The following is a 25,486-nucleotide window of genomic DNA, read 5'->3' on the forward strand; positions in this document are numbered from 1 at the left end:
ATTGCTATAACAACTATAGACTCAATTGATCCTAGTTAACTATAAAGGCTTCAACATCCAACAATAATGCAATGTATTTCGCATTGTGAACACTCCAAACACGACAAAAGGAAGGAATAGATATTCAATTTTGTTCTCAAGATTATAAGTATGACTTAATTTAGTTAGTTTTTTTTTTATTAATTTAGTCTATGAAACTACACTTTCTTATATAATTCAATTCAATTTCATGAAACTCCACAAAAATTAAATTGAATCAAGAAATGTAATCTCAATGACTAAATTAACTGTTTCGAAAAAATAAGAAACTAAACTAAATCATACTTATAATCACAATACAAAATTGAACTTTACTCCCTAACGAACCCACATAAATTAAGGCATTGATTATTATTTATTAATAAATTAGATCCTAGAATCTAACTCCATAATTGTGCTAAGGTTCATGGGGCTCATGTATTCAGTGGATCCAGTCATGAATTTGTCTACGATCAATCTATTAGCTTTCTCTGAGGGATGGAAGGGATCCCAAAATGCAAAGAGGTCTCTGTTTGGACACAAGTTTGAAGCTGGTGTGCATAGCCCTATTCCATTGTATGCTCCTTGACCACAACATGCTACTTTTGATGTTACAAATCCTGCACACATTTAATAACGTGTTCAATGCTTCTAAATATATAGATACAAACCATAACCATGCATGTGCTTCACGCACCGAATTACTCAATTTAAATAGTTACAATTTACTAAAGTAAAAAAAATAATTTAAATTTCATATACATCTCATTAAATAACGAGTAAAGAACAAATAGGTCTCTAACCTTTTTTTTACGAACATTTTCGTCCTCAAAGAAGAAAAAATACATTCAAGTCCCTCATCCCCAAAAAACGTAGACATTTCAACCATTCCGTTGAATTCAGACGGTTGGACTGGACGAAAAAGTCTGACCTGGCAGAGGTGCGCTGACCTGGCCATTACGGAGCCCACATGGCAGTGAGCTTTTTGTCTCCGGGGACTTAATGTCCTGTTTCGAAAAGCTCACTGTCACGTGGGCTCCATAACGGCCAGGTCAACACCACCTCTGCCAGGTCAGACTTTTTCGGTCCAGTTCAACCGCCTGAATTTAACGAAAGGATTGAAATGTCCACGTTTTTCAAGAGTGAGGGACTTAAATATATTTTCTCTTCTTTAAAGACAAAAATATCCGCAAAAAAAAAAAAAGATCAGTGACCTGTTTATCCTTTACTCATAATTATATCTGTTGTATACGTGGAAAGCCAAAGCCAATAACCATCCATATTAAGTGACTGGCATGCCATTAATTCTGGCTTCACTGTACTGAGACACAATGCATGCATGGGTAAGTCATCAATCCTTTCCTTTGATACGTCAACTATACAGATTACAAAGTGGTCCAAATTAAAAGGTCAATTTCTCATGCCAATTTAACCTAATTGTAAAAAATCTCTAGAATGAAAAGAATTATAAAATAATAAATTAATTATTGTTGAATTTATAATTTTTATCATATCTAAATTTTACTATTTTAATTCAAATTAAAGATCATTATTAGACTTTTTTTTTTATTGTTTTGTTAACTTTTTTACTTTAAAAGTGTTTGATCCTAATCTAGTTATATATTTGGGAGGGAAACTCTTGGTTTTTATTTATTTTTTGGCTAAATTCTTGTTTAATTTTAGACATGAAAATTATCTTCTTATTTTTTTTTTCCATATATTTTAAGGAGTATAAAACATGATTATTAACACAAGAAATTCTCACATAAAAATTTCTCCCTATAATATATATGTAAGCTAAGCATGGCAAATGCAATATATGTCAAGTATGTCACTCTTAAATTATTTTGAAAATTTTCATTTTGTCTTTAATCCTAATTGAACTATTGGAATTTGGATTAAATTATCTAAGACAATTTTGCAAATTAATTAAATTAAATGATGAAGAAGATAAGCAATAAAACCAGATGATTGGTTAAGAAACACACACATACCGTATTCCTGTGGATTATTAACGAAATCCAAGTGCATAGTGAAGGCATTTGCAGAAATAAAAACATTGGATCCAATTTGAGAGTTGAGTTGGTTGATCAATTGGACCAATTGAGGGTTGAACAAGTTAACAGCGGCTTGAAGCTGAACCGCACATTCTCCATTTCTACTGTGAAGGGCCAATTCTGCAGGAACACATCCTAATGGCCCTGTTCCTGTCACCAGAACTCTTCTTGCTCCCAATTCATACAGGCTCTGCACAAATTCATCTATTTCATTCAACATTACAACTTACAATGCAATCACAGGTATTCCAACCTAGAAATACTAATCAATTCAGTTCTTGAGTTTTCACCTCGTACTTAATTTCGTGCTAAGTTGTAAATAAAAATAATTATCGATAATAATTAAAATTATTTTATTTAATTTAATATTTATAATTTTATATATAAATATTTAAAATGATATATGTAATATATTTAAATAAACTCAAAATTTTAGTCTAACCTATTTTTTTTGGCAAATTAAATGAGTCCGTCCAATAAATTTTGATTCGTTTGTTATCTTTACTAATCTTTAATTAAAGACTTATAGTATATACATTAATTAAAGATATTATTCTGTTAGTTAAATAAATAAAGACTAGCCACTAGTTAATACATTATTAATTATTATTAGTTAACTGCTCTGTTAATACAGCGTCTCTAATACTTTAATTTCTTTGTTCTACGAATGTGTATATATCAACTAGCTATGTTATGTATGTAAAAAAAGTAATTATTTATATAAAATATATATTAAAAATAAATTAAATAACATATATATTTTATATGTATATATGAATCTTATTAACTTATACTTTGAAAACACAATTTAAAAATATTATAAAAATAAAAAATTTACTAAAATTTATTAAAAATAAAACATTTTTTATAATATTTTAAATATATTAAATATATAAAAAATTTATAATTTTTTATTGTTATATTTTAAAATATATTCTTAAAATATAAATTAACTAAATTAATTAATTAATTAATTATATATATATATATATATATATATATATATATATAGATAGATAGAGAGAGACCCTCCTCCCCCAACTTTTTTAAATAAAAGTTAATAATTTTAACTATATACAATTATTATAGATTACATAATTTTATTTTTTATTAAAATAGAATAAATAATTATTTTATATAAATAATAAAATTATTAAACTGAAAAATAAGTAACAATCCTTAAATTGATATTGTCAATCACTTTTTAATTAAATAAATTTCTAAATTCTTAAACATTTAAATTTTTTTCTCTTTTCAAATTTTTTTTTAATTTTCACATTTATTATCATATAAAAATATTTTAATATTTATAATAACTAAAAAAAATTTTATATATTATAGTACATACAAAAAATAAATTATTTTAAATTTTTTTCATGATATAAAAATTATAACATATTAAATAAATTTATTAAAATGATTATATTTTATATATTTTATTTACGAATATGTTTTAAACGCATATATAACGACGTTATTAGAATAATTTATTTATATTATTTTATAGTATGTTTTTTATGATATGAAGCATAAAAATATAATTTATTATCATAATAATACTCAAAAAAATAAATTAATTAAAAATAGATAATTTTTATATTTTATTAAATTCAAAATAAAAAATAAAATTTATAAGAACGAAGATAATTTTTTATATAATAAATACTTATTAAAATTTTTTAATAAAAAATATTAATCATGATTATATATATTACTAAATATATAATATTATATTTAATTATACAATATTTTAATTTTCGACTTTTTTTACCAAATTATGTGAAAAGAGGACTTTTTATAGGAATACTACTGTAGTATCCTTGCTGTATACTCCTATTTTATAGAGGACAAATAGGAGCTATAATATTATAGAGGGTAACCCATTAAAGATTACCCAACTCCTAGTATAACTCTCTATAAAGGTCTCCGGAAGAGTATTTTATTAATTATTTTAGAACTTTTCGAGGGCTAGCTCCCTCTATCTCACCTCCTTTGGTACTGTATGTACCGGTTTTGAATTTGACATTAGTCAAGCCGGGGCATACAGTATTCACCAGGGTATGGAGAAGACGTCAGTTACAGGCGTGCTGCATAAAGTTACAACTTCTCATTCGACAGAAAGGCGTAAGCAACTCAGTATTCTGTTCGTACATTCTAATTGCAGTCTTCTTGTCCTTTCTCAATATGGACACGGAAAATAGGGGCCTTCGTCAGGTGGGGTTCTAACTCACCTAGGATTATTGGTTTTCAACCTTCATAATGGATACTGACTTTTTCAAACTCAAATCCCTAGAGGAATTCAATACTGATTTTGCAGGTATGGATGGTTCCTCACCATGTGCGTGATGCTGATCGAGAAAGATTTCTACAATCACATATGCCATTTCTTTTCGAGTAGCTCGTGACTCCTGGGTAAGGGACAAGAGTGATATTGGCGTTAATCCCCGAAGAAAATCTGGAGTAGGTGTAATAGTCTCGCAAAAAAATTTCTCTAGTGAGAGAAGTCTGGATGGAGTTCCCAAACGATAGACCTTCCTCTAGTGAGGGAATTCGAGGTGGGATTCCCGAGCAATATAAGTTAAGTCCTTTTTTTGACTTGACTTGACTACATAACTCTTGAAAGTAAGACACTTACTCACGGGTATGAAAAAGTGTCGATTATAGTTCCTTCTCTCTGGTAGGAGTGCCGCCCCCAAAGTACCTAAAAAGCGTAGGGGCATCGGCTCTCCCTTTTTCTTAGATTGGAGGAAGTGCTTCATAGGTGTGGAACACTTCCGAAACTGTTGAAGTGCTTCACAGGTGTGGAGCACTTCCGAAACTGTTAGACCGCTATTCTTGATTTTAGGAGGAAATAAACTAAGGCCTTTATATTTTCTAAGCCCGCTTATATATATATTTCCCTTAGATTAGAGGAAGTGCTTCATAGGTGTGGAGCACTTCCAAAACTGTTAGACCGCTATTCTTGACTTTAGGAGAGAATAAATTAAGGCCTCTACATTTTCTAAGTCCGCTTATATATATACTCAACTCCCTTTTTCTATTTTACATATGATATCAAGGTCATAACATTATTTCACCATAATTTCAACTACCTTCTCTTCTTGCCCTTCTTTGAGGTATTGGAACTCATTTTCTCACCTTTTCCTTTCATTTTCTATGTTAGTATATGTTGAAGCATCTCAAAATTCATTGGCTTATGAAACTTGCACACTTCAGAAATATCTAACCTTCTTTAAGTAATTTCTGCATTGACCAACCTTACCCCCACCTTGAATGTTACAGCACACAGCAATATAATAGCAAGTGCCTTAAATTCAAGTACGTATAAAGAAGAAAGAGAGTATTGATTCTGATGAACGTACAATACGGCTTACTCACTATCTTAATTAGGAGATGAATATTGATGATGGAATTCATGTGAATTTTAATAAATCGGCCCAATGACCGCTGGTTTCAACAACCATTCCTGTCCCGTTATAACTCCCATCCATTGCCTTATAAAACCTACATCTCTATCATATTAATTACTTACAACAAAAAATATTTTCCTTAATTTCCAAAAAAAAAAATATATATTTGCCTTTTTATGGAATTGTTGTGCTACATATATACTCTACTTGTGTATTTTTTGAATTATACGTACGGATTCTAGTGTAATATTTGTTCAGATTTTGGACATCCAATAAATGATGCTATATAAATCTGAAATAATAATTTTCCAAAATTATATTTTATATTTTATAACAAAATGTGATTTTTTTTAAAAAAATTAGAATTAGACGATACTAATTTTCTTTTCAATTGTATCATTATTGTTAAGAAAAAGAAGAGTAGTAAAAAAGAAATAAAAATGTTATGAATAAATTTTATAAAATATATATTACTTAACTATTTACACCAATAATATTAATCTTTGAAGAAGAAAAAGAGGGAACATTCTTCCCGGGCCTGTAAGAACAAGCAAGAAGACATAGAGAGGAAACCCTTAAATTGATTTTCAATAAACTTTTATTATATTTTTTAAAAATTATTTTTGTCAGACAAATTAATTCATTTATTTATTTTAATAAAATTTTTAATATTTATATTAGACAAATAAATTATTAACAAATTTATTATAAAATAATTACATTTTTAAAAAATATCATTTTAAAACAATAAATTATTAAGGTGTCTAATTAATTATTTTTCAGAGATCAATTCAGATATTTACTGGAGCTAGCTAGATAGATAGAAGGAGAAGCAGGCATACCTCAAGAATTTTGCGATACTCAGAAATGAGGAAGACAACGTAATCAGGAAGAGCAAATTCTCGAGATCTTGCAGAGAAAGGAACCAAGTAATAGTTGTTCACAAAATCATTGCCCCCTAATGTTATAAGCACCAATGCTTGGTTCACTAAATCTTGAGTTTCTTGCTCTCCAATTAGTGCTGCCACCCTTCTTTGATACTGCTTAAAGTACTCTAATTGCTCTCTAATTCGTATTATGTTTATCTGTAATACACAAATTCAAAATCAACTAAAAAATGGGGAAATTAAAGATGAGCAAATATATCAGTACTGAATAGTGAATACTGATCAATTCATGGTACATTGGTATTTGGTACTATAGCAGTCATAATTTGAGAGAAAAAAAAAAGAAATATTTTATTACTATTAACTTTGTCTGCAACCTTTCTATTTATGGCACAATATCTACTCATTGAAATTTGTAACACTTGCACAGTGTCTGGATTTTATATACTATATATCATGTGAGAATATGTAGAAATATTAGGAGTCAACAATTTAAAATAGAAAAAAATGATTAGTATTGATTTAAATATAAGACAAATGTTAGAGACAAATATTAATCACCCAACATTTTTCATATATATATATTGAGTTTAGCTACTAATACATATTAAAATTATTTTTATAAAAAAACTTTTCTAGATTAATAATATAAAAGGGCTATTTATCAGTAAAATCATATATATGTATCAAGTATCATGATTCATAATAAATAATTGTAAGCACAAAAAAATATTGTAGAGTACAACTTACAAACTGGATTCCAGTGTCATTGAGAATTCCTATCCCAGCTGAAGCAAAGTTGGCACCAATAAGTAACCTCTCTCCATCAAGCTCCGGACTCAAATATGGCAATGTGGGTTCAGACCCTATTTTCTCACCTGCATACATTTATGCATAAAAAACTTATACCCTGTTAAAATGTTTCAAAACAAAACAAGAATGAAATTAAAGCATGCACAACAAACAAATGAAGCCTTAACACTGAAAGTACCTAATTTAAGCTATGTAGTAATTAAACTTCAAAATTTAAAATAAACCTGTAAAGTCTTATAAGTTGATTCAAAAGTTAGATAATTCTGACAAAATAGGATTGGTATTTAGTGACTATTTTTCTTTTTCCCAAAATACTCTTCCTCGTATATTAAAATAGCATAAAAGATTTGTTTAATGGAGTAATATAAAATTAATATGAGAACGTAACTGATAAGATCAGGCATGTTGAGGCCATTGGAGAAACGACCAGAGGCTCTATGAGAAGGAGAGTCAATGCCATAAGGGTATGAGTCAGCACGAGCTGTGGTTGCTAAGAAGTTGTTGTTGCCATTGTCAACAAGCGAATCCCCGAAAACGAAGAACGCTCTTGCTGCTTCAGCTTGTGGAGTATGAACAATGCTCCAATGTATCAAAACAGAACAAATAATCAATACCAACATAGATGAAGAAGAAGAAGAAACAACGTTGTTCCTTTTTGTTATTGTGTTGTGTTCTTCCATTGGAGATGTAGGAGTGTGTTTATGTGTTTACAAGAATAATAATAATAATAATAATAATAATAATAATAATAATAATAATAATATAATAATGATATTGATGAATAAAAATGTTGATCGTCCCCTTACCAAATATTCTGCGTCTGAATGAGAAAGTTAAGGTACTATATATAGGTGTGTGCTCATCAACTATTGCAATCTTGTTTGTTTGGCGGGGTGTTTAATTTATTGCTCATCAACTATTGTATTTTTTTTTTTTTTTTTTGCGGTTAATGTTACCTATCACAGAATAATTGATTGTTGTATTTATGATTATAATTAGTTAACTAATCATTCTATGACACATAATATTAATCTGTCATATCATTATGTCTAGGGGTGCACAGACCCGGCCCGATTCGAAGGTCCAGCCCTGTCCCGAACATTTTTGGGACTAATTTGGTGTGATTTCATCGGGTTTAGGACCGGATAAGGATCTCAAATATAGACCCGGTCATTATTTCGGGTCGGGTCTTGGCCATAGCTCGGGTCACCCAAAGTCGGCCCGGTGACCCGGTCATCATACAAAATTAATATTTTGTGTTATTAGTCATTATAAGACTATAAGTTAATGTTTTATGTTTAGAATGCATAAGACTTAGACTAATGCATAATATTGTGTTATTTGTATTGATTTAAATATTTGGTATTATTAGACAATATTAGTATTGATTGTGGTTATACTTTAGTATTGATTGTGGTTATGCTTTAATTTTGAAGAAGGGTTGGTTCTTGTTATATTTTTCTAAGTGAATTTTACCATGTTAAATAATGGTTGGAGTCTTGAAAATTTGGATATTTTTACATGCTAGCTTACAAGAAGGTATCAACGTAATGTAATGTTAACGGCCCGGTTTTCACCCGATATAATTGTGGCCCGAAAGTGTATTGGTTTCATCGGGTCTAGGGTCGAGTTCGAGTCTAATAAATAAACCCGGTGTATATTTTAGGTCGGGTCTAGGTCACATTAAACCCTGCTTCACCCGACTCATGTGCACCCCTAATTATGTCATATGACAATTAGCATAATATGTTGTGACAAATCTAATAAATTTTGACAAAAACAAAATAAATTTAGAATAATATTACACATTTAAATTTTTTATAAATTGAGTCCAATTAAATTAATCAATAAAATTTAAAATAATATTAATTATAATTAATTTTTGTTATATTAAATTAACTTAATTAAATTTAAATAACAAACAAACTTAGATGTATAATATTATTTATAAATTTAATAATATAATAAATTTTAATAAATATTATTGTTATATATTACAAAAAAAATTTTCAAAATGCAATGGGACACTTGCCCCGTGTTCATAGATTCATTTTGGGTGACACATTATCATTTATCGAAAAGAGAGACCGACTTGATTTTTAGTTATATGTTTTATGAATTATTATGGTTAACAAAAATTTGTAGAGACTACTTTAAAAATTAAATTAATTTTTAAAAACGAATTTGAGTATTAACCCTATATAAATGAGTAATAAAATTCTATATTTAAGTCATATTCCTAATCAAGTTTAATCAAATATTTTAAATTCACGCGTCTGCCATCACTTTTTCTTCTTAAATTCACGCGTGTGCCGTCACTTCGTTATATTTCTCTTTCGTTATCATCATCACCAATACCACCACCATTTCATCCTCTTTCTTTTTTCATTTGAATTTCTTCTTTTCTTTATTTTTTCTTCTCCTTCTCCTTTATTAGCATTATCATCATAATCATCATCATTATCGTTATCATCATTTTCTTCTTGTACATATCGTTGTTATCGTTATCGTCATTGTTATTGTTATCGTTATTGTTATTGTTGAATTTTTGCCATGTTGATGATGTTATCTGATCCAAAATTAATTTTCGTTGTATTTTTATTCGTGATTCAGTCTTGTTTGTATGATTGTTTTCAAACTGAGTTAATTGTGTCGCAATCCATTATGTAATTTCGGTTCATTTCTAAGTGAATTAAGGTGCATTTGGACTCGTTGTCCTGCACAATTCAAAACTCTTTCTCCTCATCTTCTACTGCTTTTTTTTTCTTCTTTTTCATTTTTTCCTTTTTCATTTTCACTTTCTTATTTTATTTTCTCAAAATTCTTTTTTATTTACTCTCTTGAGAAGAATAAAACTAAAAAAAAGAAAAGAAAATATCAAAAAAAAAGAAAAAACATATTAATGACGTTATCTGATCCAAAATTGATTTTGGATGTGTTTTTGTTCATGATTCAGTCTTGTTTATGTGCTTGTTTTTTAACTGAGTTTATGTGTCGCAATCATTTTGGTACATTTTTGAGTTAATTGTATCGCAATTGTTATGTAATTTGGTTCATTTTTTAGTGAATTAATATGCATTTGGATTCGTTATGAAAACACGCGAAAAAGAAGAGGAGGAGGAGGAGGAGGAGACAATGATAACGTAGCACGTAAACATAAATGACTTAGTTGAAAGAATGATGTGCGTGCGTATAATCATGTTCTTTTTAACAAGAGTGATTTTTATTGGTATGGAATATATTTAGTTGGACTTTGATAACATATTACTTGGGTGTAGCAAATTTGATAAATGAGCAAGGCAGGGCAAAATCTTTTTACAAACAGACCAAATTCTTAAGAGCTAAAAGATTGACCATCGATAATAAAAAATCTCCTAAGATTATCTATCTAACACGAAAATGCTAAAGGATATATTAAAGTAATGAAAACTTTGAATTATATACTAATATATTAATAATTTAATGATGTTAACAATTTTATTTTGATAATATGTTAAAATTAAATTCTATATAACTAAAAATAGGCTAATATATAAATATTAGAAATTAAATTTAATCTAGTCCAGCTTCAAATTTTAGTTTAAAATATTCTTATCGTGCACTTTAAAAACTATATATCATGACTCTAAACAACAACCACAACAACAATAATAAATCCTTTGATATGAAACGAACATTTAAAAAATAAAAATAAATATAAATAAATAAAGGACCTACTAGCTGCTAGAGATTCATAGTGATTCCACACTCTCAACAAAATAGTGATTAAAATTACTGTGTTTTAAATGTTACATGGCCCACGGCTAGCTGTTCGTTTACCATCCTGATGTCTAATACTTGCTCGTCTATGCTGTCACATAGACACCATAGTTATTATTTTTCTACTTTGCTGTATGTCAAGAATTTACTCATGCAAGTACTAATGCCCCACATGGTGGTTCAAGCTATTACTTGCTTTGTAATTAGAGATAGGGACGAATTCACCTCACAAAGTTGAATGATGCATTGAAGTGGATCATTAACTATATGGGGACAAACCCTGCCAAGATCGTATACAAGCATATGATATACTTTTTTTTGGCTTCACGACTTGAGTAACCATGTCCATGACGAAGATCGAACTTTCGACATTCAATATTTGGTTAACGAATGATAAACCACCATGTTGAACCGCACTTTGGTACTAATACTAATTCTTTTTTGGTTCAAAGGAAGAATTAAAATACTCCCAAAGTAAGTACCAGATATAGGGTTTGTATATAGGGACAGTTCTACTATATATGGTTTATAAAAGAATTCTACCTAACTCTTTAAAATAAAAGATAAATTATCCTCTTTTAACATGTTTAATAATTATTAGATAAAATGGATTAATTTATTGTAGTTAATATTAACTATTAATTTAACCTACGTTATTATAATCTAACTAGCTAATTAACTAAGGTATAAATTTTTTTGCAATTTATAAGAATTACTAGAAAAAATACATTTTGTAATTTTAACCAACAATAAAAATTTTAAAAAAATAAAAAACAAATAAAATTTTTAGTGCTTCTTTAAGGTTAAAAGACAATAGAAATTCTGTTTATGTCATTTTATTTTAAGACCAAGAGAAGGTACTATTACACTCTTTGCACCAGATCATTTATCATTCAATATTATTAACTAATTTTGTTCATATGTTCCTATTTATCAATCATTCAACATTATTAACTAATTTTTTTCATGTAGTATTATATAGACTAAAGTATCGTTTTTGTCCTCAATGTTTGGGGTAAGTTTTAAAATTGTCTTTAATGTTTAAATCGTCCTATTTAAGTCCCTAACGTTTTAAAATTGACTCAATGTTATTCTGCCGTTAGAGATCTGTTAACAGAATTGACGGCAGGACAAAATTGAGACGATTTTGAAACGTTAAGAACTTAAATAGGACGAAAATGTTAGGGACAAAAACGATATATAAAAATAAAGTTTAGTTTTATCCTTCAAAAATATCAAATTTTACCGTACATAGTTGTTGTTCAATTATTTTTTAATCACATATAAGTAAATTATACTTAATCACATTATTTTTATTCTAAATAAATTTATTTTTTTATAATTTTACTTTTAAAGCTTTTTATTTATCATGAAATATTTGTAGAATGACTAGTACATAAACTTATGGAAAAAAAATGATACATATACAACAAAGTAATGGGATTCTAGTAATTCTACAAACATTTCATGATGAGTAAAAATCTTTAAGAGTAAAATTATAAAAAAATAAATGTATTTAGAATAAAAATAATGTGATTAAGTAATTTACTTAAATATGATTAAAAAAATAATTGAATAACTATGTAAAGTAAAAGATTGATATTATTAAAGGATAAAATTAAAATTTATTTTTATGTATTATTTTTGTCCCCAACATTTTCATCCTATTTAAGTCCCTAATGTTTCAAAATTGTCTCAATTTTATCCCGCCATCAATTCTGTTAACAGATCCCTAACGGCAGGACAACATTGAGTTAATTTTGAAATGTTAGGGAGTAAAATAGGACGATTTAAACGTTAGGAACAACTTTAGGATTTACCCTAAACATTGAGAACAAAAACAATACTTTACTCTATTATATATGTACATGTAATCCTTCCTCTCTCTCTCTCTCTAAATGTTTTTTAGTTGCCCACGATATTTTCCAACTCAATAGGTTAAGGACTAATCCATCGCGAATCTAAACTCCATTTAAAGATGTGCTGCTGATGAATGGGTTACTGAAGGCGATAAATCTTTTATGTATGGTGATTTTTATAACTTGGTATTTTTTTTTTTGGGTCAAACACGAGTTAATCTTGAATCAATGTTCCTCTTAGCTCGGCCCATTTTCTTCCCCAGCACTAACCAAATATGAAGATCTCTATGGTTTTCAACATTATGGGAAGGCTTTGGAAAATGACGAGATTTTAGCTTTGTAGAAAACACAAACGATTTACACAACTAAACGACTAATAACTCCCCTTAAAAATGTTAAATTGTATTTATTTGTTAAATGCGTGAAAAATAATTGTCCACTAACATAAATTTTAATCACATTGCCATGCTTCAAAATTTTAATGTTTAAGAATCATTTTCAGGAGATATTTGAGGGGAGAAGATGGAAGTCAAATACACAATTCTGGAAGATATTTTATGGAGCATTCGAATTGTTCATTTTGCATGAGATATTGTTGAGAAATCCAATTAACGGATTCAGCCACCAAATCTTTGCATAAAACTTATATTGTTTTAATGAGAGCAAAGAACCTGATAATTCCTTTAACTCCTTATACATGTTACCATGCATACGGTGATACAGGCTTATATAGAAAACTTAGACATAATTGATCCCTGCAGCACCTTAATCAAGCTCTAACAGTATTTGCTATTTCTTAAACTGAAGTGTAACAAGTTCTTGTTGATTATCAAAAAGAGATCACATGAATAATTAGTAAATCAAACTAAATTAATGTCGACCCTTCATCTTGAATCAAAATAAGAAAAACTACTTGGCAAATTTCATCTTTCCTTGACACAAGGTGAAACAATTCTGCGTTTCACAAACCATATCAAAGATGTGAGTTTTTGCCACAAACTCCAAGAACTAATAATTTTAACTGAATTCCTAAAGTTAACACTAACAACTCGATGTGAGTTCTGAATTCTCCCTAACAATTCACAGCAGCTGATCAGCTGATATTTAAAAAATGGGTAATGGGTAATTCACGTGCCGGATAAGGAACATGGCGCTATATACTATGTGAGATCACATGAACAAAGAAGGCTACATGGATTGGAGAATAATATGCAAATAAGACTTCTAAAATGAAGCATTGTAATCACTGGATGACAACTGGACTGTAGAGAAAGAATAATATGAAGATGAGCTTAATGTGGCGAAAGCAGTTTGCAATATATCACAAATGTCTTGGAGTTCAGGTGGAGCCCTTGGTGATACATCAGGGGAAGAGAAGATTAAAATGAAAAAAATAAGCTCTGAAGATGTATCAACGAAGTTTGGCATGGCCGGTGATGCAAAAGCCAGAGTTAGATATGATAAGTAGGTTAGGCAGAGTCTGTTAACTTGCAACCGGTAGAGAAATCAGAATAACTTAAACGCAGCTTCAGTAGGTGCTCCTCAAACTGAAGTAATCCTAATGGCATCCTAAGTGTGTAGAAGATAAGGTCATGGAAATCAAAACAGAATAGATGACCATTACAAATGTAATGGGGAAATGAGCTAGGAGTGAATTAGGAATTCGGTCAATGAGATATTGATACTAATAATGGTCTTGAAACTTATGCCTATACAACATGGAAAAAAAAATAAAAAATAAAAATCAGTGACAAAGACAAGCTCGCTCACTACTTGGATGCGGAGGCTGTGTTTGGGAGCCAACAATACCATGAAATGAGACGACTAAAAATGGTGCAAGGAGAGGCAAGGGAAATAGTATAAGGATGGATGCCACCCTCTGTTTCGTTATGCAAGAAAGGATTGAACTTTGGAGGGTAAAAAGAAGTTGAGTTTTGAGTGGCAAGGGAAGAACACCATCACCGACCATCCAATGCCATTTAAATCCCTTTCTCTATAAGGCTTCCAAGACCAAACACACTTTAATTGCATTGGGTCATCCGCTTCCTGGTCATTCCCCCTTCACCGTCCTACCAAGCATAGACACCGGAAAAATTTGAGGCTTCAAAGACACACATTGTTCCCGATTCACATATCAGATGGCATGAAAAGACTTGGTGCTGAACAGGGTAAAGAGCAAACCATTTTATAGATTCTATTTAGAGCACACTAGTAACAGGCATCTAACAGAAAGTTTCAATATTTAACATAATATAAAATTATCCTAGAAGGAAAAATTGTTAGGAATACATTCTTCAGAGGTAATTTCTATTGGAGTTTCTCTCATAACATGAGTCTTCAACAACAAGCTTAAACATCACATCCAACAGCCAGGGCAAATGAGAGACTATACGAATGGCAATCACCTGCGGACAGGTGGTACACCCCTTCCAGGTGCAGCTCCACGGCCAGCAGCCTGAGCCTACATAAGCAACAATTTTCAGTTACACCGCATGTATTAAATCAACAAGCCCTTCAACTACAACAATTTAGAATAAATAACTGAATACAATAGAATGTGATAGAAATATATGGGGTGAAATAAAACAAAAATACAGAATGTAATAGATTCTCCATTCCATTGTTAGAATATCACAAGATAAAGTATGGAGAAATCCCATTGCCATACAATGGGAAAGGGTGGACCAAGAATGTATCTAAATTATATGGTCTCACCTTCCATTCGATTCCATTAAAATTGGAGGGAAGATAAAAAGGATTGTATTCAATATCATTCTATCCTATCCTATCCTAATTTTAAAATATACAAACAATGAGACCTAACACCATTCACCCCATTCCATTTTAATCCCATAACTTTCCCTCTATCCAAAACATAGCAAGAGAGTGAGATCTATAAAAAGGAAAAGGAAAAATACCTTTGCTCGCATTGCAACTGCTCGGCCTCTACCAACACCCAGAGATGCACCCTTGCCCTACATGAGATTCAAAGGTGTAAAATGCCAATAACAACAAACAAAGTATTCAATCAAAAAGCAAAAATAAAATGTACCTTAATTCTTGCATCCAAGCGCTTAAACATAGGAGCATTTTTAAGCATGTCTGGTATGACCATAAACCTGCCCCCAAAAAAATCTCATCAATTGCCTTAGTTCAAAAAATAGAATTAACATATCATTCAAACACGCAGCAACATATAGTAGATTCAATCCATCCAATATCCATACCTAACTTTGCTTCCTCGAATAAACACATGCTCAAGTTGCGATGTCCTTCCATCCTGAAGCAGGTCAAAGAAAACATCAGTCAAAAATTCAGCAACAACTCACATTACGAAGCACATTTTATGCAAAATATTTGCAATAACATTAAAAATCTCTTCAAATAAGTTAGTAACGGAGCATAAGATTATTGATTCGAAAAAAAATAGCGAAGTTGGGGGAAAAATGTGAACCTTCGCAGTGTAAGTGATACTCTCGAGTTGGCAGTTCCAGTTGTCCTCACACTCAATCATGCTGCCACGGTAGAGTTCTCCGCTTTTGAGCTCAACGGTGACAACGTGACCCGAAGCCTCGTGAAGAAGCTTCACTGGAATTCCCAAGCTTCTACTCATCTTCTTCTTCTTCTCTCTCTTTCAACGAAAAACCCTAGGTAATGTACTTGATGACCCTGTGCACAATAATTATAAACAACTACGCAAATTCAAAATATACAAAGAGGAGAAGGCGGCGAGAGGAGGAGGCGAAGCGGCAGTGAGCGGGGCTTCGCGGTGACAGTGAGAAGCGAGAAGAATTGAAGAATTGAAGAATGAAGACGAAGAGAGTAGAGAGAAATTCAGCCAGTTAGGGTTTCGGGTTTCCTTTTGGGTTTTAGGGATTTTGTTTTGACCCAAAACGAAGCGCTCGTCCCGATGCAAAATACATTGTTTTTTTTTTTTTTGTCATGATATATTGGGTTGAACCATCTTGTTTCAATTGTTCTGGTAATCAACCGAATTGGGCTCAGGTTCTTATCAAATTGGTTTGACCATCAGCTCCGGTCCAATTTCTAGAGCTATTTATATTAACTTAACGTAACAACTTACAAGTTAATCATGACCAAAAATAAGTAACAAGTTAACCAAAAATAACCTAGGATCACAAAAAAAAACATAACAAGTTAAACAATTATCTGACTCCAAAAAAGAAATATTAATAATGAGTAATATATAATTATAATCAACTGAAGTGATGAACGAAATCCAAATTCCAATTCGACTTGTTTAATATACGAGTTTAAGTTTAGGTTCACATTCAACTTTTTAGACTCATAAATAAACTTATCGAGTTATTAACGAACTCAGTTCGAGTTCGTTCATGAATCAACCTGAGTTACTCTTGGTATGAAGAAGCAGAACAACCAAAATTTGGGGTCAAACAATCAAAAAAGTTCCTCACGTGGGTGGTTTCATTTGCAACAATAGAACTTCTTAAAAACAACAAATTTCATAAATCCTCTTAGCAGTTAGCACCAACAGGCAACAAGGAAAATAGTGAAATAGATAAGATAAAATAAAATTTTCATAAAATGTTGGTGCAGACGTGCAGTGGGCCAACTGCAGCTAATTAAAACTCATGTTGAGGAGTGAGGACCACTGAATCTAATAGCCCTAAGCAACTCAAGAGTCACATTCTAATCAACCGATGCAATGATCCTTCAACAATTGCTGTGTTTGATTGGGAACTCACGCATTAACAATTTGTTGGCTCCTGAAGGAAACAACATGTTTTGATTTGCAAAGTTCCAAGTTGCAATTGATGCCTTCGTCTCTGCCTTTGGAAGTTTTTTCACATTTCGGGCACTGAAATATCTTTTGCCAGTTACTGTTAGACTTAATATATATAGCGTTTGTTGATTTATGTACTTATTTATTTATTTTTTTGACACGGCTTAACATATTTCCTATTATATTTTGCTGGTCATTACCATTATTATATTTCAAATTTTCAATATATTAGGTCCACCTGTTTTGTGTTGTTTAGTTTGGAATATAAGAATTAAGAAAAAGAAGTCATTTAGATAAAAGACGCCTAAAATGTTTTTTTTAAGATGTTTTTTAATAATTAAAATTTAACATATATAATCGATTGAATCATGTTATTTTTGTCAAAATTAGGCTAGACAAATTGATTTAACCGAAAAAATGGTGAATCAAATCTTGAATTGGTCTAAATTAATATTATTTTTTTATAAAAAATGACTACAATATCCTTATTATAGAGAATGATTAAAATATTCTTATTATATATATATATATATATATATATATATATATATATATATATATTTTAAAAATTCTAAATCCTAACCCTACGATAAAAAAATAAAAGATTAAAATTTAGAATTCTCAAAATTAATATATATAATAAAGTATTTTAGTCATTTCCTATAATAGGTATTATAGTTATTTTTTATAAAAAAATAATATTAATTTAGACCAATTCAAGATTTGATTTATCATTTTTGGGTCAGATTAATTTGTCTAGCCTAATTTTAACAAAAATAACACAATTTAATCGATTATATGTATTAAATTTGAATTATTAAAAAATATCTTTATAAAAAGACATTTTCAGCGTCTTTATTTAAGTCACTCTTAAAAAAAAATATGACCTTGACTGCGAGTAAAGATTTAATGTAACAAAAAATACACTACTTACATAAATTTCAGTTACACATTGAATACACTATTAAAATAATATTTAAAAAATTCTGATGCCCGACAGAAATACACTAACGATAAAATAACTAATAGAATGAATAACATGACAAACTTTTTTTTTTGGAATAATGGAGCTCAACATTAACATGAGAAACAGTGATGGATCCAAAAAAACTTTGTTAATAGAAACAAAATATATATAATATAATAATAATTTTTATAATAAAAATATTATATTATATAAAAATTAATTATTAAATTATTTACTAACTACTATATATTTTTTTATAAATATATATATTGTTTAATTTATTTTTAATATATATTTTATATTTCAACGTATTTTATATATGTGGTTATTATTTTTAATGTACATATAATATAATTATTGTTATAATTATATGTTGTTATTATAAAATATGATTAATTTTTAAAATATTTAGTTTATAATTAAATATTAAAATAATAATTTAAATAATAATATATAATTTAAAAATTTATTTTTTAAATTTTATATTTTAAAAAAAATTGAATTTTTTTAACAATATAATCAAAATGTCTCTTTTTCTATATATATATATATATAAAAGTAAATAATTATTTAAAAATTTACTTTTCATACAATTAATTAAAAGTCAATTCTTATTGATATTTATAATTGAAAATTTTTTTCAATTAGTGTAGTTACTATTAAAATAATTAAAACTAATTTTAAAAGAAAATAAATAATACTCTTTTGAGTCGATTTCTAAAAAAGAATATCAATCTCTTTTTTTTTTGTTTCTAGAATATCAATCTGTTTTTTTTTTTTTTTTGGTTTCTCACGGTATTCCGATCCCCCAACCTGACCGGCCAAGGACTAATCCACTGCGGTATTGAGTTCTATTTTAAGAATTTGTCGCTGGCCAATAATTGTTGCATGCATAAGGCGGGATTCAAATATCCGACACTTATTTAAGCGAACTAGTGATGAGCTAACCACTAAACTAACCCAATTTAATTACACCAATCTCATTTAAATTGAGAATTAATCATTTTAGTAGACATCTAATATAAATTGTAAAATTGATTATTAAGTACTAAAAGTTAAATAAAAAATTATTATGAGATCAAATTTAATAATTTATAGAGACTAATAAAAATTATTATCATATATCACTCAAAAAAATTTTAAATAGTAGTAAAACACTTACCCCACAATAATATACATAAATCCGTCCTTGAGAACAAACTAAGGTTTATGGCATTGTTAATTATTTTAAAACTAAATAAACCCTAATTTTCCAAATCAATTCCCCAGTGTCCTCCCTCCTTTCCTAGTTTTATATCTCTCTTTAGTCTTTAGTTCCAAATCTATTTCCTCGCTATCTTTGATTTCTCCGGATTCAATTCCCTTCCTCTAAGATAATAGAAAATCACACAAGATAAAAAAAAAAAAAATTTACAAGATGAAAAATCAAAATTCCCAAATTAAGCAAATGAATTCTCTATTTAATGGCATAATCTTTATTTCTAACAACTGATCATGTTGATGAACAAAGAGATTTAGCATTTTTATTATTCAAGTATAATAATGAACTGAATGAATGAATATAGAGACTTAAAATAATAATGGCATACAAAGTCAGTGCACATATATTCCGAGCAAAAAAAATTAAAAAGAATAAAGAAGGTTATGTAAACGTTAAAAATCAATTGTTATATATTTATATATAAATATATTTATTGTTTAATTTATTTTTAATATTTATTTTGTATTTTTATATGTATTTTATACCAATAATTAATTTGGTAACTAATTTTTTATGTATACATAATATGGTTGATCGAGGAGGTTAAAGAGCACTCTTTTAAAAGGTTGGTTATTTTCGTAAAATTTAATAAATTTTTAAAATTATTTTATCATTCATCTCTTTTAAAATTATTTTTATCGGCATTATAATTTTTTGATACTATTTTAGTAGTTTATTATTTTTAAAATAAGGATGATTTTTATTAATTATTACTATTCTAGTAGGACGGAAATTACAATTACAATTAGAATTAGATATTAGACAATAGATAATTATTACCAAGTCAAAACCTTGAAAGGTCGTGGACAATAAAGATAGCAAATGGTTAGCTTTTCCCATTTCTCACCTACAAAATATACCATATTGCTCCTTTCCGATTTAAAGAATAAAGGCATGCCAAATGCAACCCTAAAAAAAGAAACAATTACAAATTAAAGCACGCCAATCTTTTCTTTTGTGGTTGAGCATATCATGATATCATGCCTTTATTTTAAGCCAAGGGAACAAAGTATAAGAACAAGGAAAACTGGAAAAGAATGTAACGCATGATTCGAAGGCCTACGGGCGTATCAAAGAAAAGAATGTAACCCACAGAAATAAAGTAGATAGATATTTGAAGATTTGTCTCACCTTCAGTACTGTTTACGTAATGCTTGATATAGTTTCCAAGTCTTATAAGATAAAATTAAATAACTAAATTATTTTAAAACCAATTAAAAATAATTTTAAAAGATTGAAATAATAAAAATCTTTAAAAGGAATGATTTATTGTGGATCTGGATAGATTATCTGGGAGTTTGGCAATAGTATGGAGGGATGGTTGCGTTTAGGTAAATTTTTTATTGCGGCATCAGTTCTTACAGCTGGTTCTAATGATTTATATGGTGTTCTAGGTGTTTATCTCAAATCAAATGATCAACATAAAATGACTCAGTTTGCTGAATTAACTTCAGTCACTCAATAGTTCGATGGTAAAGTTGTGTTAATGGGTGATTTTAATGTCATTTCTAATCAATTAGAGAAATCAGGTGGGGGTGTTAAATCTCTTTGGGGATGGAGGAGCATACTGGAAGGCCAGAAGATTATTGAAAAATGTCTTAACTGGGCTGTGGGTACTAGAGAGAATATTCGAACCTTTGAAGATTCTTGGCTGCCTCTCCCGTATCCTTTAATGATTTCTGACATGCCAAATATACATGCATTTCTGAGTTGGTTCTAAGAGTTAAAGATCTAATTACCGAAGATAGGAATTGGAATCAGAATCTCATTCAAGAATGATTTCCCCAAGACATTGCAGACAGGATTTTGTCAGTTAAAATTCAGCATAGTAGAGACAAATTGCAATGGGATTTAAACAAATCCAAGCAATATGATATAGTTTCAAGTTACAGAATTGGCTATTTATTTTACCATCCGCCTCTGGAGCTTTGCCCTAATTATATGCAGCAGAAAAAGTCGTGGATTGATCTATGGAAGTTGAACTTGCCTCACAAAATTAAGCTATTTATCTGAAAAGCTCTCCATGGCCGGCTTCCGGTGCTTGCTCAAATTCATCACCGCATCCCATCTATATCGTCAATATGCCCCTGCTGTCATGAAGCAACAGAAATAGTCACTCATTGTTTGATCGATTGCTCTAGAATCAAAGAAGTATGGTCTCAGAGTTATTTCCATGACTGTCTTCCCCCTCAGAGTCCTAACGACTTTTGGACATGGTGGACTGCATCAACAGAGATGCTTAACCCGTTGAAGAATGCTGACCGTAATCCTCAATTGCTTGCCATCATTTGCTGGAACTACTGGAAAGCTCGCAACCAGCTAATTTTTTAAGGTTCTACTTCAATGCCGTCTGGCATTCTAGCAAGCTCGGTCAAGTTGTTCCGTGAAATCCAAAGAACTCCTAGTTTAGATCGTCATCTCCATGAGGCAAACTCTTAGTTTCATTCAATTTGATTTATCATTCTTTCTTCTTTAAGATTTTTCTTCATTTTTCAACCATGCATCGTTGGATGAATACCTTTAGTATATTGTTTTGGGAAATCCCCACCTTTTATTATACTGTCCTGCTTTTGGACATCTTTGTATTTCATTTTTCAATAATTAATGAAATATAACCTACTATTTTAAAAAAAAATAAAAAATAAAAATCTTTAAAAGATTATATTAATTCAATAAAAATAACAAAAAAAAAACATTAAATATCGCAAATGACAAAAGATTTGTATATTTGATCTAAATTTTTGTATAAATATTTACATAATTATTTGAAAAGTATATAAAAAAAATCAAATAAAAATTGATCTCTAAATTTTTTTTTAGTCATTTGCGTAAAGATAAAAGTGCAAAAGAAAAATCCACATAGCATAAAATTAAAAAATGTTAAGAACGGAACAATCTCATTATTCTAAAATTATTGCAAAGAACTATATTAAAATCTAATTTTTTTAAATTTGATAATATTAATTTGATTTTAAATTTTTTTAATTATTTTTATCAAATTAATATTATATTATCTTCAAAACTTCTTTTGGTGTTTTTATTTTCTTTAGGGGTGGCAACGGGGCGGGTAGGGGCGGATTTTTGCTCTACCCAACCCCGATCCCGCCCCACTTGACAAAAAATCCACATGAAACCCGCCCCGCCCTACCCGCGGGTAGTAAAATGTTAAACCCTAATCCGCTCCTGCGGGTACCCGTCCCGTCCCTACCTGCCCCTATAATTATTAAATCCAACAAATAAAATAAAATTTTAAAAATTATATAATCACCATTACAAACATAACATAAATTAAAATAAAAATTTATATATGATATAATATTATTAATCATTTTACTAATTATTTTATATATGTTACATATATTATATATTAAAAATATATATATTATATATACCGGGGCGGGTAGGGGCGGGTTTAACCTAAACCCGATCCCGCCCCGCCCCGGCCAAGAACTCGTCCTGTTAAAACCCGCCCCGAGCGGGTAGAGACGGGGTGGGTACCCGCGGGTTCGGATAGTGTTGCCACCCCTAATTTTTTTTTGGAATTTTTTGGTCAGCGCATATATCAAACACTTTAATATATGATAAATTTAACCTATTGAATTTTTTTGAACAAATACTATACTTACACACACCCAAAAGCATAAATTTATCTCATTTACAATGAGATAAATAATACAAATTTCTCACTTATTTTATTTAAAAATAAAATAAGAGTAGATCAATTTCTAAAAAGATCAGGTCTAATTTACACGTTAAATAAATAACAAAAAATTGTTATTTATCTCGTTAACAATCATTATTCTGAGAACCTGATCGGATCGGTCGGTTGAACCGATCCAACCGTGAATAAGATTTTAATATGGTTCGATCTACTGTTAAAAATCACTCTCTTCAAAATCGTTTTTAAACCGTTGAACCGGTCGAGAATTAGCCAGTCAGACCGAACTGCGATTTGGCCGGTTCTAATGAGTTTAAGGTTCTGTGCCTAGGGATAAAAAAACCTCCTCCTCCTCCTCAAGCCATTTTTTATTTCCCCAATTCCTCAGACTTTCTCCTCTCTCAACTCTCAACCCTAGGTTATAGCCTCCGCCACCGCCGTAAGGAGAGACTCAGCGCCGCCGCTGTCCATTGTGCTCAGGGGCCAGCACCGCAGGAAGTGAGAAACTGCCATCGTTCACTGCGTTGTGGTCGTGCTCCAAGTCTCCCCTGTTCACTCTCACGGTCTCACCAATCGCAGCTTCTTCTTCGAGTTCGGTGTCCGACGTTGTCTTCTTCTACTCAGCCCCACTTCATATGGCTTCCCGTGGTGGCTCCGTGGACTGTGGTAACTAAGAAGATCATAGCTACTGCAGAAACTATTAGAAGCACCAAAATCCCAACAACTAATGCTACATTACTACTACAGGAATAGGTACATTATTTTTCTTCTTCTCAACTGTTTCGATGTGTTGGTTGCATGATGATGCAGAACTACATAGGTATGGATTTTGCCCCACAATAGCATTTTCAGATTAAAATAAAATGATTAAAATTAGATCAAGAATTAAGAATATCTTTGATTACTAGTCATTAGAAACTTTAGACTTTGGATTTTTTACTATTTGCTATTAACTAAGCATGCATGCCTCAATAATAGTGAACCTTTAATGTCTTTGATCTATTAAGGAGTTTATTGGGAACTAAACCAGTGAAGTTATTATTCTCCAAGTTTCTGCGAAAATAGAAATTGCTATGACACCATTTTCTCTTTTATAACCAAATAAACTGTACTTATCATCTAAATAGAGGATTAACTTATAAAAATTTTAGTGATTGTAGCTATATCAGAAAAATAAGGTATAGATCCACTTAAGCTATTATTTGATTAATCACTATTATGTCAACTTGAAAGTAATTGTGTGCAAAGTTTGAATGTTGTTAATTTCACATTGCAAAGTTTGAACTTGTGATTTTAATTTACTGATTATTGATTTTGTTTCATTTTTCTTCAATTCTTCTTCTTCGATCTTGGTTTGAAGTTTGGTTCTAAATGTATTTGTTGATGGATCTGTAATTAGTAATTACCCATGTTAGTGTTTTAGTGTTTTATCTATTTTCAAATTTATGTTCCTGTAATTGCTGGCTTTGATTTGTTTATAATTACCCAGGTTCTGAATGTATTTGTTGATGGATCTGTAATTGCCCAGGTTCTGAATCTATTTGTTGATGGAGTTGTAATTGTTGGCTTTGATTTGTTTTTAATTACCCAGGTTTTGAATGTATTTGTTGATGGATTTGTAATTGCCCAGGTTCTGAATCTATTTGTTGGTGGAGTTGTAATTGCTGGCTTTGATTTGTTTGTAATTGCTGGTTTACTAGTTGCTGGCTTTGATTTGTTTACTAGTGTTTTGTGATTATTGGTTAATGTTTTGGTTTGTTTGTTGCTGAATGCTTTAGGCAGATTTCAGATATGGTCTTGTTTGTGATTTTTTGAGTTTTTATTGCGCTGTGGCTGGTCTTTAATTTCGTATCTGTTTTATTAATTTCAGTTATGGATAATAGTATTTAGATATATTATTGATAAATTATGATGTTGGGATTTACTATTTAACTTTTGAGTTTGTATTTTGATAAGATCATATGGATTTGGTTGATGATAGTTTATGTAGTGTTTTAAATTTGGAAGATATTTTAAGATTTATATTAGACTA

At 29.8% G+C, this 25,486-nt stretch overlaps 2 protein-coding genes across 2 annotated transcripts; both read right to left on the reverse strand.

The window, feature by feature from the left end:
* Positions 1-7,980, reverse strand: LOC107628448 (GDSL esterase/lipase At5g33370-like). The gene is made up of 5 exons (XM_088504932.1): positions 7,574-7,980; positions 7,123-7,250; positions 6,328-6,570; positions 2,013-2,265; positions 1-638 (listed from the first exon to the last, which is right to left on the reverse strand). The coding sequence occupies exons 1-5, from the start codon at positions 7,863-7,865 to the stop codon at positions 406-408; spliced, it is 1,149 nt and encodes a 382-aa protein (XP_088361058.1). The 5' UTR covers positions 7,866-7,980; the 3' UTR covers positions 1-405.
* Positions 7,981-14,963: 6,983 nt separating this feature from the next.
* On the reverse strand, positions 14,964-16,717 carry LOC107625644 (small nuclear ribonucleoprotein SmD3b). Its single transcript, XM_016328339.3, has 5 exons — positions 16,258-16,717; positions 16,031-16,083; positions 15,856-15,922; positions 15,722-15,778; positions 14,964-15,264 (listed from the first exon to the last, which is right to left on the reverse strand). The coding sequence occupies exons 1-5, from the start codon at positions 16,414-16,416 to the stop codon at positions 15,205-15,207; spliced, it is 396 nt and encodes a 131-aa protein (XP_016183825.1). The 5' UTR covers positions 16,417-16,717; the 3' UTR covers positions 14,964-15,204.
* Between the last annotated feature and the right edge of the window lie 8,769 nt (positions 16,718-25,486).

Source organism: Arachis ipaensis, chromosome B2 (assembly GCF_059453495.1).
Source record: "Arachis ipaensis isolate K30076 ecotype BB chromosome B2, ASM5945349v1, whole genome shotgun sequence".
NCBI lineage: Eukaryota > Viridiplantae > Streptophyta > Magnoliopsida > Fabales > Fabaceae > Arachis > Arachis ipaensis.